The 15,922-nt window shown below is 28.1% G+C and overlaps 4 protein-coding genes across 4 annotated transcripts; 1 reads left to right on the forward strand and 3 right to left on the reverse strand.

The window, feature by feature from the left end:
- Positions 1-402: 402 nt before the first annotated feature.
- Positions 403-1,190, reverse strand: LOC111026714 (the record flags this gene model as incomplete). Its single annotated transcript, XM_022304843.1, has 2 exons — positions 997-1,190; positions 403-909 (listed from the first exon to the last, which is right to left on the reverse strand). Coding segments are annotated over exons 1-2 (701 nt in total), but the record flags the coding sequence as incomplete, so codon positions are not given.
- A 27-nt stretch (positions 1,191-1,217) lies between these two features.
- LOC111026715 lies at positions 1,218-2,957 on the forward strand. The gene is made up of 3 exons (XM_022304844.1): positions 1,218-1,221; positions 1,971-2,130; positions 2,324-2,957. Exons 1-3 carry the CDS (start codon positions 1,218-1,220, stop codon positions 2,955-2,957), a joined length of 798 nt encoding a protein of 265 aa, XP_022160536.1.
- A 2,976-nt stretch (positions 2,958-5,933) lies between these two features.
- On the reverse strand, positions 5,934-7,367 carry LOC111026716 (piggyBac transposable element-derived protein 2-like). The gene has a single exon (XM_022304845.1). The coding sequence runs from the start codon at positions 7,365-7,367 to the stop codon at positions 5,934-5,936; it is 1,434 nt and encodes a 477-aa protein (XP_022160537.1).
- Positions 7,368-12,843: 5,476 nt separating this feature from the next.
- Positions 12,844-15,157, reverse strand: LOC111026718 (putative nuclease HARBI1). Its single transcript, XM_022304848.1, has 3 exons — positions 14,924-15,157; positions 14,666-14,824; positions 12,844-13,700 (listed from the first exon to the last, which is right to left on the reverse strand). The coding sequence occupies exons 1-3, from the start codon at positions 15,127-15,129 to the stop codon at positions 12,878-12,880; spliced, it is 1,188 nt and encodes a 395-aa protein (XP_022160540.1). The 5' UTR covers positions 15,130-15,157; the 3' UTR covers positions 12,844-12,877.
- Positions 15,158-15,922: the final 765 nt, after the last annotated feature.

Genomic DNA, 15,922 nt, shown 5'->3' on the forward strand with positions numbered 1-15,922 from the left:
AATATATTATTATAATATTACGATTATAACAAGTGTACGAATGATAATTTAACTATTTAAGTTTAAAATAAATGATTATTTTCAAGATAAGACCATGACACTGTCTATTTATGATTGAGTATTTAAGAAGTGATGAAAGCACGTGTAGGTACATCTATACAACAAGCAACAAGCTAAAAATAAATTATAATTTCTGGACATTTATTTTTATCGTGTATATTATAATATCAAAACTAATTTTAATCTCCGTGATATACATTATAATGAATTATGAATTATTTTTAAAATATTAAAATAGCAAAATAATTTTTAAAATGTAAGCATTTTTGTGTGAGACGGTTACTTATACTAAACATTTTTAAAACTAATTATTTATTTATTAAAAAAAAAAAAAACACACACAAAGTATTGGTCGAAGTATTGGTAGATGATATTCTTGAAATTTGGTGATTTTGCCACGAGACTGCACCTTCTTGAATAAAAAATTGTTTAAATTTTTCTCTAACATCAAAACCATCTGCACTCGCAAAGCCACCTCTACTACATAAAGTGCCCATCTCAATACTTTGACCTTCGTCATATTCATAGTAAATTTTATTACCTTTTTCTAAAAACGCATCTCTCAGCATATTGTGCAAACAACATGCGACAATAACTAAATCGTCGCATACTTCTACATCAATTGCTATTGCAGTATGAAATACTCTGAAAACTTGTGCTAATAAGCCAAATGCATTTTCCGTCACCCTACGACAACGACTCAACCTGTAATTAAAAATAGTTTTTGCTCTATCTTGTTTAGCCGTAGATCTAGAGTACGGTTTCATTATATGTCTGTGAAGTCTGAATGCTTCATCGCCAACAATAACAAATGGTGTAGAATTATCAGAGCCTGGTAGTTTTTCGTCACTTGGGAAATTAAAATTGAAAGAATAAATTTGTTATCCCATTTTTGATTTTCCAAATATGCCACTGTCTCCTTCTTTACCATAGGACCCAACATCGATGACTAAAAATTTACAATTCGCATCTACCAATGCTAATAAGACGAGTGAAAAATATTCTTTATAGTTAAAATATAAAGAACCGGTATTTTTTGGGCACTTCATTCGAATATGTTTACCATCGATTGCGCCAATACAATTTGGAAAATTCCATCTTGTCCAAAACTCTTGAGCTTTTTCTTTCATATTTAATTTACTCGGATTAGGTATAAAATGTGTTAACAGATGCTTTTTCATAGATTTTAAGGTATTTTGTATTATAATACTAATATAGCTGTGTGATATCCGGAAAGCAAAAGATAAAGAACGGTACGTATCTCCAGAAGCTAAAAATCTGAAAAAAAAATAATATATATTATATGCATGTCATTATTTATTTATTTATTTGAATCAAAATACACTAATAATACAATAGGTACTAATAACTAAATAACCGACACCAATTTATGTTATAAATATTTTATTTGTTAAAGTTAACGAAATATAATTTTTTAATCTGCAGCTTATTAATAGCTAATTAATATACTGCAGTATACAGATGCGTTTTATGATTATATTTGCAATTTCAATACACAATAAGATTTTCAAAATATTTTAACTTTTGTTGAGCTATTTATAAGCATAATACATTTTCTGGTTTTTTTCATTTTTTTTTTATAAGCATTTAAACTTCGAATTTTGACCGAAATTCATCATTGAAGTATTGCAAATAGTTTTGTAGTTAAAAATTCATAAAATGTTCAGTTTTTATATTTAAGGATTGAAAATTTAATGCAAGGTTTTGTGTAATTAGTTTATAATTTAACCCAAAAGTCAGAAAAATATATTAAAATTATAACAGCAGATTTTTATATAAATTTTATATAATTTTTTTTTTTATTAATTATTTTTATTAATTTATTAATTATTAATCAGTATTTTAATAACTCTTGTTCGAAATCGATTACGAATATTTATTTGTACTAGATGAAGACTGCAAGAGAAGGTACAAGAACATTAAAGATGCCTATTTAAAAAATAAACGGGCAAGAATAATGAATACTGGAGCAAGTGCCTCTTCAAAACCCTCAAAATGGCATTTAGCACCATTTTTAAGTTTTTTGGATACAGTACCACAAGAAAGAAAGTAAGTACCTAATTACATATGATAGAGTGATTGATTTCAAGTGCAACACTAATTATTATTTATTTCCCAAACTATTAACTTTTTTCAAAATTTTTTTTTTTAAATTTTTTTGATACATATTATTTATTAATTGTAGTTAATTTTAATTTGGATATAATAACAAATTATTAATATTTATTATACATTTTAACAGCACAACATCAAATATATATGATACTGATAATAATGAAGATTCTGGCTCAGACGAAGAGGAAATAAATATCACACAAGATGATATTATACTGCAGTCATCACCAGTAACGCAATGTCCTCAATCTCTGTCGACTTCAAAAGCACAAAAATCGACTAATAAAAGAAAAAATTTACATGTCACTGAATTATTAGAAAAAAGATCCGAAGAAAGAACAGAGCTGATGACACAACTGATGACTAAAAAAAATACGGTTGAGTACGATGATGTTGATCATTTTTTCAAAAGTTTAACTTTATCTGTCAAAAAGTTGCCACCACACTTAATTTCACAGGCGAAATTAAAAATGTTGACAATTGTGACTGACTTGGAACTTCAAGCTGCAAATAATCATGCACATAACGTCCACATCATACCTGGCAATCGCAGAGTATCATTACAGTCAAATAATTCTACTAGAAGTTCCCCATATTCTAACAACTTTACTTCATACAGTTATAGTCCACCTTCACTAGATTCACCATTATATTCAAATATTCAACAACAGTTTGGACCAGAAAATCCAACTACATTTACGCCTTTCCAGTCAGTTCAAAATATGAATAATAAATGGAACACCAATTCTCAAGAAATTTAACAATATATTTTAAAATATTATCTTATAAGGTATTTTGATTTTTTTTTATTAATTGTTCATAAGTCAATGAAATATATGAGGTAACTATTAATATAAGGTAACTATTTTTATTTATTTTGATCAATAAAAAATTGATTTATTATTAACTTTGATACAAATTGTATATTAAAATAAAACAACAGTATTCCACAAATAAATTTATAAATCTGAGTTCTTATTTCATTTTACTTTATCTGTACCTAATTGAAAAATTGTACTTACCTCAATGTAACCGCCAATTTTTCTTCTGGTGATATGGGTTTCCTTATAAAAAATGTTGGATTTAATGTTAAATCGTCTCTTATTAGATTCAAAATAAAATCGAATTGATTACGGTTTAATCTAAAAAATTCTCTAAACTTATTTTAATTATTTTTCAGATGGCCGTTGATAAGTATTTCATGATAACCTTCGGTACTCCTCTTTGTAAATAATGGATCATGCGGCTTTCTTTTTTCTTCTGACAAATACCAGTGTAAGATCTCATCATCTTCTTCTTCTTCTAGCAAAAGAATTTTTAAGATTTCTTTATCGACTGTATCCATTATAATAATTTTTAAAAACGAACAGTACTCGTGCACCGTGAACTTAGCACTTCAAAATTTCGAGTTCGACTGACGGACGACTGTTGAAATATAAATTATAAATCTTTGGGTCGCAACGTAGAATCGTCTAGAGCAAACCAACATGACGCGAACGCGATCTTAATTCGTAGTTCGCGTTCGCTGACCGCGTTCGCGATCGCGCAAGGGAAACCGTACCTTTAATAAAGCTATTTTTTTTAATGAATTTTCACGTTTAAATTTTCATTTTTCGTTAATCCGTTGACGAGATATAGCCTCTCAAAGTTGGATGGTTTTGGGTGGTATTTGTGTGTAAATGTGTTTAAATAAATACCAGAAGTAATAAGTACCTGATAATAATATTTATTTTTTATAAAGACCAGAACTCATAAACTCATACGTAATAAATTCGATATCGTTCAACCGGTCGACCCAAAGGTCGATTATTTAATAGTTATTAGTTGATAGCACGGACTTGTAACAATGTAGGTTGTAACCTTTCACAATAACATTTGAGTGAAGTTAATGTATAAAGAAAATCAGATAGTATGTGTGTAACTCAGATATATGTATATTTTTTTTTATTCAATTTACAATTTTGGATATACTATAGCAACATAATTAATTACACTTTAAATAATATTTTTAACAGGTTAATATTAATTGTTATCATTTACAATTTAAAATTGAATATTAGTGTAATATAGGTGTAGCATAGTAAAATGCACTTACAATTTATAATCAAACTTTAGTACAATATAAAAAATCTATCATAAATTGCTTCAATAGTTGTAACATATCTGTTTGCACAATATATTTACGATACTATATAACGAAACATTGGTAATCATCTTTGAAATGCAAGTAATTGGAATAGAAATTAACCATTTGGTAAGCTTCCCTCAAACTATGAACACTCATAGCACTGAACCCTGTTCACGACTAAATCTCTTATATTTTATACGAATATTATGAACCATTAAACAATTTTACTTTATATAAGCCCAGGACTATGAAAAATCAATTTTAAAATTATGATACAGTATAATCAAAATTGTCGTTTTGCAAAATATGAGTTAAGATATAACATGTATTCAAGAAATTAAAATAACTTTTCAATCACCACAGACTTAAAATATAATAAAATTTAAAAATGGTGTTAATAATATTATAACTTGAATTTTGAATACATTATTATTTAACCCTTTCAGGCCCGAATTATTTTAACTGAAGAAAAAAATTTTTTTTCTCATTATGCATGATGATATTCATTCAATAAAGATATTTAGCAAGTTTCAGATGATTCTGACCATCTGGACCGAAAATATTACTATGTACATTATAATGTACATCGGGTATATAATGTAATGACTGTGTGTACATTAGAATGTGCATTGGGCATTCATAGATAAACATATATGTACATCATAATGTACATTGGGATTAATCAAACATTTCCTAAAATTATCACAAAATAATATGGCATGACTTACAGTTTTACCTCACTAAAATAAATAAAATAAGTAAATTAATCAATAAGAATATATGTATAATTTGATAATCATAACAAATAACTATAAAAATTATCATTTTTAAAATAAACATAGGTACTGATACAAAAGAAATAATACATAATAAATTATGGAAGACCACAGAAAGTATCATAAAATATAACACAGGTATAACTTTTACCTAATTAAAATAAATAAAATATGTTATCATAAAAAATAACTATTAAAAAACTTGATAATTAAAATATAAAAATTATTACATTAGACATAACAAATTAGTATCACAAAATAAATGGTATGACTTTTACCTCATAAGAATCAACAAAATATGCAAATTAATTAATACAAATACGTAAACAAGTTATTCATGTGTGAAATTTGAGAAAACAGTTGCTTTATTTCGTGAAACAAAGATGGCATTTACATTTTAAACAATAAACGTGTGTCCTGCCTTTACATCCTTCAACTTTACAACGTACTGCTTCAGTGCGATCATCATATTCTGGGAAATGGCCATAACTATCTTTCTTAACTTCTTCTAATGGTTTTTCATCTACTTTTTTAACTAACTTCTTTCGTGGGTTAATTATCGAGGGGGGAGTTAGAGGGGCGACCTCTTTTTTTACTTGGAGGAGAAAATGGTACACCAACGCTAATTAAGCTCTCTCCTAGGCGCTGTTTGAAATGCAACAAATCCATAACATCTTTTGGTTCAATATTTAATTCAGCTGCGTCTCTTTTATATTCGAGCCAACAGTTGACCACAGCAATATCAAATATGTGAAACATCATCCGTAATGTCCATTTTTTGACTTAATAAAAGTACGATAATAGCTAACTAACTGGTCGTGCTTATCGACACCTCACATATTTTTATTATATAAGCTAATAATTTCAGGACATTCTATAATCACCGAACATTTTTCCTTCCGATCAAATCTTTTTACTTGAATAGGAATTCCTGACGCAATAAAATTGGAACCAATATTGACAGCTTTATTGTCAAACCATTTAACCAACGTAATGTTATGATTTGAAGACACTTCAAAGCTGGTTCCACGACCCATCTTAGCAAGTTCTTTATCTTTCGGAAATGGAGGGTTACAAAATCGATTGCATCGAATTGTGCCAATCGCAAATATTTTATATTTTAAAAGACAGCCAAAAAGATTATATGACGAAAAAAAATTATCAAAAAATAAGTTGTGACTATTAGGTTTCAAGTTTTCTACTAATTTGAGCACAACCGCACCGCCTAGGCCGTAGTTTTTCTGCATAAAATCGTTGATATTAGTATTTGAGCCTTGGTATAATAGTGAATTATAAACAATACCACTTTGTCCACATAGTAAAAAAATTTTTATACCCCACGGAGTAGGTTTTCCTTTTATGTACTGTTTTATGGACAAATTACCTTTAAATGGAATTATTTGTTCATCGATACATAATTTTTTTTCTTTTGGAAGCTCGGAACACCGTTTGATAAACGAATAAAGTGGACGAATTTTTACAAATTTGTCACGGTTATCATTTGAAACAGAATCATTATCAATAACATGGAAACAATTTCGAAGCTGAAAAAAACGATTCCGGGACATATTGTCTGCAATAATGTTTATTCGATATTTGTTTTCCCAATACATACGACTCCGAGGATAGTTCAATTCACCAAATAACATATGTATAGCAATCATTATTTTAATTTCAGCGGAATCAGTTTTGTTGAAATTATTTAAGTTTTTTTGTTCCGAATAAAGATTAGTATATTGGGCCATATTAGCAAAGTCATTTTCACAAAAATATTTAGAAAAATAATCAATGGGATTAGGAATTGTCGTAGGATAAATTGGCTCAGTTATCGGTGTTAAATTAATTACTTGGGGAGAAAACGGTGTTTTTCCCCAAATTATATTTCGTTTTTCTATAGGAATAAATTTATCCCATTTTATTGAATTCTCATCACTATGAGATTCAACGAGAGGTATATTTGTTATGTTACTAACTTTTTTATTATAAGCCGTTAAATTTAAAGGCTGTTCATTTAAAATGTCGTTATTTATGAGTACCTGTTGTTCAATCGGTTCAAATTGTTCGTCTTCTGAAGCAAATTGATTTTCAGTATCTTCTAAATCAAAATCAAAATCATAATCCGAAAAATTATTAGATAAAAGGTATTCAAATTCCTTTTCAGGAAAATTGCCTACTATTTCTTCGTCACTAGATAACGAAGAAAGATCGGAATCTCGACCAAAGTTTAAGAGATCAACTAACTCGTTAGGTCTTAAACCTCTCGTCATGGTAAATATACTTTACTTAACTAGTAACTACTTAAATTTTAAATAATGATTTATAAATTGAAATAATTTCGAATAAAAACGTATAAAACAATACAGATAATAATTATATTCGATAAGCGTAATCATTCCATTACGGCGTATGTGAGCGTTATGCTCCACTCGGTGTGTTTAATCCCAATGTACATTATAATGTGCATTGTTTACCGCGTTTTTCTGAAGAAACAAATAAAGATAAGAAACAACTGATTTATTAGATAAACACGTGGACTTGTAATTGTTAATAACATCATGTACAACTATTTTAGCTCTATCTAGGAACAATCATAGTATTTTCCAAAAAAAAAACGACAAAATAATCAACGACCTCTAGTTTTTTTTAGACTAATTTACAATTCACCGACACGCCCTTTTTGCGTTCAAAAACGTAGATAACTAACTAGATAGTCAATCTCCTCTAACGGACTCTGTAGACCGTCACAACAAAAATGATTACAGTGGTTACTGGTTAATACCTACATTTTATTCGCGCCATAATAGTGACAGCATATTAAATAAGAAATAACCATAAAATTAAACCAAATAGTATTATACTATAATAATATTATTAATTATCGAACAAAGAAAACGTCAAGAAGTGTAAGCACGAGACAAATGACAAGTGCCGATTACTAATTAGTAATTATTATTTGGTGTCTCGTGTATTACGTGTGGTTGGTCCATCATTCATGACAAACAAATCGATTTGTAACAAAAAATTTAAACTACCTACTAATTTCAATAATGTTTCCTCGAGTCATAGTCGTAAGTGTATAAAAAAATATAACTAATTTTAATATACCTAAGCAATAAATGTTGAACTCTAAATTTTGGGTTTGGAGAAAAATAAGTATAATTATAAGTAATAAACTAGTAAGTACTTTTAATTATGTTTTTGTTTCAGAACAAATGTACCATTTGCCAAGATTACATTATTTCAACAAAAATGTCTGAACATATGAAAAGTCACAGGTAAGTTAAAAAGGAAACATACTAAACAATAAATTGTCTTGTAACATGTTAGCACTTAGCAGATATTCAAAACTGGACAGTAACTAGTTAAAAAGTTAAAAGTTACTTTTTAAGATAACTTTTAACTTAGTTAGTAACTATGTTATTTATTTTATATAAATAATTGTAACTTAAAATTAAAGTTATTTACAATTATTTTTGCCTTCTAGTTATTATTCACTTTAATCATATAGGTTATATTCTATATGATGATACTCATTAATTCATATCTGACATATTATACTTTTTTTTCTTTTATAGTCAAGACCATGAACTAGTAATGCCTCAACAGTTAATAAAGAATAAACCATCAACATCATTTGATAATTTATCTACTGAAACAAGGTAAATAACTTCATAGTTGATATTATTATCATGAGCGTGCGCAAAGGGGAGGCAGCTGACTTACCGACTTCTCATACGGTACATAGCCTCCTACCTAACAACAAATGTATTGAACAATAAATATGAAGAACGAATAAAATGGTTCACTTGTTGTGATGGAAAGAATGTTTTTATAAGACATTATTATTATTAAAAAATACTTACTGAAAACTGTTGTGGTATTTGTATGTCAAGTGGGTAAATGGAGTACAGACACCTAAATCTTTTCAGCTACAGTATTGCCTCCCCTGTCAAGAGGATCTGCGCACGCTTATGATTATTATTCAATTTGTAAATATATTGAATACTTTTTTTCTTTATGCAGTCAAGACCACGAACTAGTGCCTCAACAAAAACAGTTTAAAAAGTCCACATTATTCGATAATTTATCTCCTGAATCATGGTAAATAAGTTTATATAGGATATTATTATTCAATTTTTCTAAATATATTGAATACTTTCATATGGTTAAAGCTATAATGAAGAGCAAAGAAACTTGTGAAATTAATTCTATTCACACTACTTTATCATATTTTCTAGTTTTTTGGCTCGTTAATAAATAAATACTTTTTTTTCTTTATGCAGTCAAGACCACGAACTAGTGCCTCAACAAAAACAGTTTAAAAAGTCCACATTATTCGATAATTTATCTCCTGAATCATGGTAAATAAGCTTATATAAGATATTATTATTCAATATACAAACTTATGAATGCTTATTTGATTTTAAGTGTAAATTAATAATTGGTTGTATGTTAGTAACATTGATTACACCTAAGGAAGTTAACAATTTTTTTATTATTTAGTACAAATGAAAAAAGAGTAAAAAGAAGTAAATTTTTCAAATATTTGTTAAACATTTTGTATATATTAATAAAATAAATAATTTTTATATATTTAGAAAGCAAATTGAATATACTGAGGATCAATGCCAAGGCAAATTCAAGTATTTACTATTGTGTTACAAAAAAAAATTAGATAATAGACATGAGACAGGAAGTGCTGTGTATGAATTTGAATTTTTTAATGAACTCGATGAGTTATTTGGTAGAAAACCCAACATAAGACCCAGAGATGTGAGGCTGAAAAGTTTCTGAAATTTTCAAGTGAAACTTTTCATGAAATTTGAAAAGTTTCAAGGCTATTGAAATGAAAAGTATTGAAACTTTTCAATATCAAAAATTTAATTTCATAATTGTACGTATACAGTTACAGTATACACCAATAGATAGGTAATAGAACAATAGTTTTAATATCTATGATTGTAATTGTAGTAGGTATTGTGGTACCACTGGTGTCTGCTGTTAATTGTTATGTGTTATCCTTATCATGATAATTTTCTGCAACTAAATTGTTATTTGGTAGCTTAGCAATTCTACAACTATGATAGTACGATAAATCTATTATCTAGTATTTAGTAATTAATAATAATAAGTTTTTATAGTTTGTTTGCTAACTTGTAATATTTAAATATTTAATTTGTTTTCTATGATTTACTACCTTTGTTATTCATCATGAATACGAGACAAACCGATATTTTTAAATATTTTAATCAAACAAACAGTAAATATCAGTGTAAATTTTGCAATTGGTCTACCTCAAAAAATGCAACAAGAATGTCAGATCACATTATTAAAAAATGTTGGAAGTGTCCAAAAGAAATTCGACAAGTTTATTTTGACACTAAAAACAAACAAAAAAAGTAAGTACTATTTCAATAAAATTGATTTTACTTTAAAGATTTAAGTGTTGTAAAAAACTTGTTAAATACCTACTCAAATAGGTACTTACCTATAATATGGCAACTTATAAATGTAATAAATTAATTTAAATATTAAATTAATGGTACCTACTACCTACATAATATGGTACAAAAACATTTAAATGTTTCAGTATTTTTATGCATTTAAAATAATAAATCCTGAAAAAAAGGAGGCATATAAATATTCCTGATTTTTTTTTTTCACCAGGCAAAATGACAATATTTGTACAATTATACACAATCCAGACAAGGAAATTGATGATCCAAGTAATGATTTTGAATGTCTTGACGTATCCCAACTATTCCAAGTCCAAGACAATTCTAAGTGTACTGACACGGACAACTTGGTATCATTACAGTCACAACCACTACATATTTCTGCATCACAAACATTGTCTGATTTTAAGAATTGTTCAGCTAACAAAACATTTAAACGTAATTCATCTTTGCTTAATTTTATTGATATTGTTAGCAAAGAAGATCAAGAAAAATTTGAGCTCTCATTCGCTATGTTTGTCTTTGGAAATTGTCTACCATTAAATATTACTGAGAATCGCAGTACAATAGACCATTACAAAAGTATTCGCCCAGGGTTTCTTTTGCCAAGTCGTCATAAATTATCCAACAAATTACTTAATACACACTATGATAAACTGCTTCTTAACTTAAAAGAAAAAATTAATAAGTCATATTGTTTGGGACTGACTTGTGATGGGTGGACAAATGTTAAAGGTGATAGTATAATTAACTTCATAATTACAACACCTGAACCAATATTTTTAAAATCTATTGATACAAAATCAAATAAACATTCAGGAGTTTATATGAAGGATATTATAATAAATGTGTTAAAAGAATTTGGTGAAATGAAGTTTACATCAGTAGTAACGGATAATGCTAGTAATATGAAAGCAGCATGGAATCTAATTCAAAATTATTATCCACATATCAGTTGTTATGGTTGTGTGGCTCATGGACTTAATTTGTTAGTTCAGGATATTACTACTGGATTAGAGCCACTAAAAGAAGTTGTTGTAGAATTGAAACATGTAATTAAAGAAATAAAAAACAAACATATTCTGTTATCAGTTTTAAAAGAAAAACAAAGTTTATTGTCTGGGAATCTGCCTAGCTTAAAATTGCCTGGAGCTACACGTTGGGGTTCAATTGTAAGATCTATGCAGAGTTTAATCGACAATAAGTCTTGTTTAAAGGCCATGTGTATCGATGAACGAGTTGAACTAACAGTAACTCAACAAACTAAAAATTGTATTTTAATGGATGTATTTTGGGAAAGAATTGAAACCTTTTATAAATTATTAAAACCACTTGCACATTATTTAAAATTAGTACAAGGAGATAAACTTAATTTAAGCATTGTTTGTACAATATTTAGTGAACTGGAAAAAGATTTTAAAGAATTTATTTCATTAGAAGTAGAACCAGCTCTGAAAAATGAAGAATTAAAAATTTTAGTTATGCTTGAAAACAGACGTGATTTTTGCTTAAAAAAAATACATTTGGCAGCAAACATTCTTGACCCAAACACATTTGGAAAAGATCTTAAAGATGGCGAAGACATAGAAGCTATTGAATTTATAATTAATATGGGAGAAAATAATGCAGATATTGAAATAAATAATCTAATTTCATAAATAGCTCAATATAGATCCAAAGAAGGTATTTTCAACAAAGAGTTTTTATGGAAAACATTGGAGTCAAAACTTAATCCACTCATCTGGTGGAAAGGATTTTGCAGTAATTCAGCTGCTGAGTTAGCTAAAATTGCTATAAAAATACTAAGTTCCCCCCCAACATCTGCATCTGTTGAAAGATCGTTTAGTAAAATGGGACATATACAAAATTTGAAAAGAAATAGACTAGACAACGAAAGAGCATCAAAATTACTTTTTATTGCTCATAACAAGAATTTGCTTATAAATTATAGTACAGATGAAGTGCAGTTAAAAAAAGTAACAGGTTCATCTAATGTTGTCCTAGAATATTATGATAAAAACCAAATGATTAACTACACTAGCACTCCATCAAAAAAATCAAGAAATGCAGGGCTTGATGATACTGAGTTACATATTGAAAATCAATTGGTTATGTCTGCTAGTACTTCATCAAATTATCCAAGGCAACCTAAACGAAAATCACCAAACAAGAATATAGATCTAACTGATCTAAGTGACACCAGGATTGAAAAAATGTTAGCAGNAATTATAAAAAATATTTATGTTTAAATTGCATATATAATATATATTAACCATATAAAAATCAACATAATATATTAAATACTAAAAATATCAGTTGTATTAAGCATTGTAAAGTTCACACATTGTATCTCGTTTTAATTTTCCATCAGTGCGACGGTGATCTTCTGATGATTCTCTTGCAGGATTTGGACATTCAGTTCTTTGGTGTCTCAAAAAATTCATCCCTTCTTCAATATAGTCATTTATATTAGCATCTGACTTGTTTTTTAGACACAAATTATGTAATACACATGCTGCCAAAACTGTAGATGGGATGAAATCTGTTCTTGACATATCTAGGTATTTAAACCGCCTAAATCTACCAAAAAATAACGCAAACGAACGTTCCACAGTTTGTCTAGTTCTGGAAATATTAAAATTAAAATTTTTTTGAGCTTCTGTCAGACGACCCCTGTTTATATATGGTTCAACACACCATGTAAGTGGAGGATATGCTTTATCGCCTAAGATATGTTCATCATTTGGAAAATAAAATTTTTCATTTTTCAAAATATTTACATATATGTCTGAATTTCGAAAGATACGAGTGTCACTCACAGAACACGGATAGCCAACAAAAACATCGGTAAATTTTAATTCCGCGTTTGTAATTGCTTGCAAGGTAATTGCATAATTGCATTTCCGTGTAACATATACTTCTGCATCTTGTTTTGGTGCCTTAATAGAAATGAAAGTACCATCTACAGCTCCAATAACATTTGGAATACTTGCCATGCGAAAAAACAACTCTTTCTGCCGTTCCAACTCTTCTCCGTGTGGCCAAATAATAACATTGGAAGCATTCATTATTATTAAATTGATAACTCTGAAAAATGATACAGACAGTGATGATTTTCCCATATCAAACTTTTCTCCGACAGATCTGAATATTAAACATAAAAAAAATGAAGTATACAAATCTGATTTTAATGAAATTTTACATAATACAGTATTGTATTATTTCATCCTAATTGTATTGTAATAATTTACAATAATAAATTTAACAATACATTAAATTGTTAAACTATAGAATTATTAGACAATGGCACAGTAGTAGGTAATTAAATCTCTAAAATTGTAAATTATAATTAGTATCTATAACATATTAATATATTAAATATACCTAGGTTAGGGTAATAAATATTACTTATTGTATATTTTAATATTTATTATGTAATTATAGTATCATTATTTCACAGGGCGGATCCAGGAATTTTCTAGGGGGTGGCACACATATTGGTCTTCCAATTTTTTTGTCAAACTTTCATTTATGTTAAAATTGTATTCATGTAAGATGAAAAGTATTTTTCCAAATATGTTTAAGATTTAATTTATATTTAGAAATGTCATAAAGATAGTATAGGTAAGTAAGTATGTATATAAAAGTAATGATTCAAAGTTACTATATGTATATATGATTAAATAAATACTTTACTGAAGTAATAAGTAGTATAAATAACTATAACTAGTAATAACTAGTATCAATATACTTTAAAGTTTAAATACTATAGACTTACTAGTTACCATAAATATATTACTAGTTTAACATTTTTAATAAGTTCATCTTTACTATGTCTATTTTATAAGAATTTGTTAAATGTTTTGTACTAACTTACATTAAAATAAAATTAATCACAGTTTAATTCAAATTTAAAACTTTATTTTATAATATTAAAAAACTAAAATAAAATAGTTAATAGGCATTAGGCACTATTATTATAAATTAATAGGTATAATTAATATAATTGAAATAATGTTCAATGTTTTTTTTTATAAATGCCATGCTTTTCATTATCATCTATGAATATATAAAACTATTAGGTAAGTATTATTGTATTAACTATTTACCTATATGAATCTGGAGTAGCAAGTATCCAAAGGACAGACAATAACTGTTTTTCAATGGGAATTTCCGGTCTTCCTGTTTTCTTTTCTATATTGTTCATGTTGTTTTGACTAACTTCTATCATGGGTAATAGAGTATTATAAAATACTGATCTGGATAATCTAAAATGTGTATAAAGAAATAAATTTATCCCTATTTTGTGATTTAGGTATCAGAATGCATAATATTATATATTTTTTATTGCTAAAACTTTTATTTACCTAAAGTGGCTTTGAAATACACTATCTGAATAATAAACAACAACATTTTCAATGTAGTTTTTTATCCTGATTGGAACATCTTTCTCGTAGGTTGAATCTTCATCATTAACATCATCTTCATCGTCAAAAGTAAATAGTCCACAGTCTAAAAGTAATTTAAACGAACTATTTGCCGCTATGGCTAGAATTTTGTGATGGCTAGTCATAATGAATAATTACCTACAATTATAAATGTCTAAATGATGTACACTTAAAAAATTTAAAATTTATAAAATTATTTATTGTTTTATAATACAAATCAAAATAAATCTATAAATAGTATATAATTTATAAATATGAATAATGATAACATTATCACTTTTAATCAATTTTGGTAATAGTCCTTCTATGTAAGGTTATACCTCGGTAACCTGATTGATAACTGAATGGTTCAATAAAATGGGCGGAGTCACATTGTTCCCCGGTGAAAATATTAATTTACATGGAAAACGTTTCTGAACGCACCCCTAGATTATTGTTTGATGTCTTGGTCTGAACCGTGGTCTGAAATTTTGGTTTTAGCCGATTTGTTCCATCAGATGGCGTTCCGCCCGTTGTCGTCTTGGTCGCGCAACCTGTCGGCGGCGTACACGCTCGCGGTTCGCGTTCCCGTTTCATGCCGATCAAGAGAAAAGCGAGCAACACGTTCTCTCGCCTCCGCCCGCCAGTAGTCGCTACAAATAGTACTAGTACAGTTTGCCGCTGTGCATGTACGTGATACCACGCTCTGAGCACGCATTAATTTTGTCGTCATCGCAGTAGTTTATTTTTTTAAAATATTGTTGTAATTTATATATTTTGTTTTATTGTTGTAAGATAGTAATAATATCATCGCCAGTGTTACACGCCCGGGCGTCGCATCGTATAATTCTCGCTAGGAGATATTTCTGCTTTTTCTGTCACATAAAGCCGCGTCGAAATGGGTTTGGGCACTTCCACGATCAAATACATTTTGTTTTT

Source organism: Myzus persicae, unplaced genomic scaffold (assembly GCF_001856785.1).
Source record: "Myzus persicae strain clone G006 unplaced genomic scaffold, MPER_G0061.0, whole genome shotgun sequence".
In the NCBI taxonomy this organism is placed as follows: domain Eukaryota; kingdom Metazoa; phylum Arthropoda; class Insecta; order Hemiptera; family Aphididae; genus Myzus; species Myzus persicae.

Excerpts from the sequence above, each read along its gene's own strand:
- LOC111026716 (XM_022304845.1), bottom strand. The coding sequence starts at position 7,367 with ATGACGAGAGGTTTAAGACCTAACGAGTTAGTTGATCTCTTAAACTTT.
- LOC111026718 (XM_022304848.1), bottom strand. The coding sequence starts at position 15,129 with ATGACTAGCCATCACAAAATTCTAGCCATAGCGGCAAATAGTTCGTTT. Across the intron at positions 14,825-14,923 it reads GTATTTCAAAGCCACTTTAG|ATTATCCAGATCAGTATTTT; the intron begins GTAAATAAAAGT and ends TACACATTTTAG. Across the intron at positions 13,701-14,665 it reads GCTACTCCAGATTCATATAG|ATCTGTCGGAGAAAAGTTTG; the intron begins GTAAATAGTTAA and ends TTTAATATTCAG.
- LOC111026715 (XM_022304844.1), top strand. Across the intron at positions 2,131-2,323 it reads ACAGTACCACAAGAAAGAAA|CACAACATCAAATATATATG; the intron begins GTAAGTACCTAA and ends ACATTTTAACAG.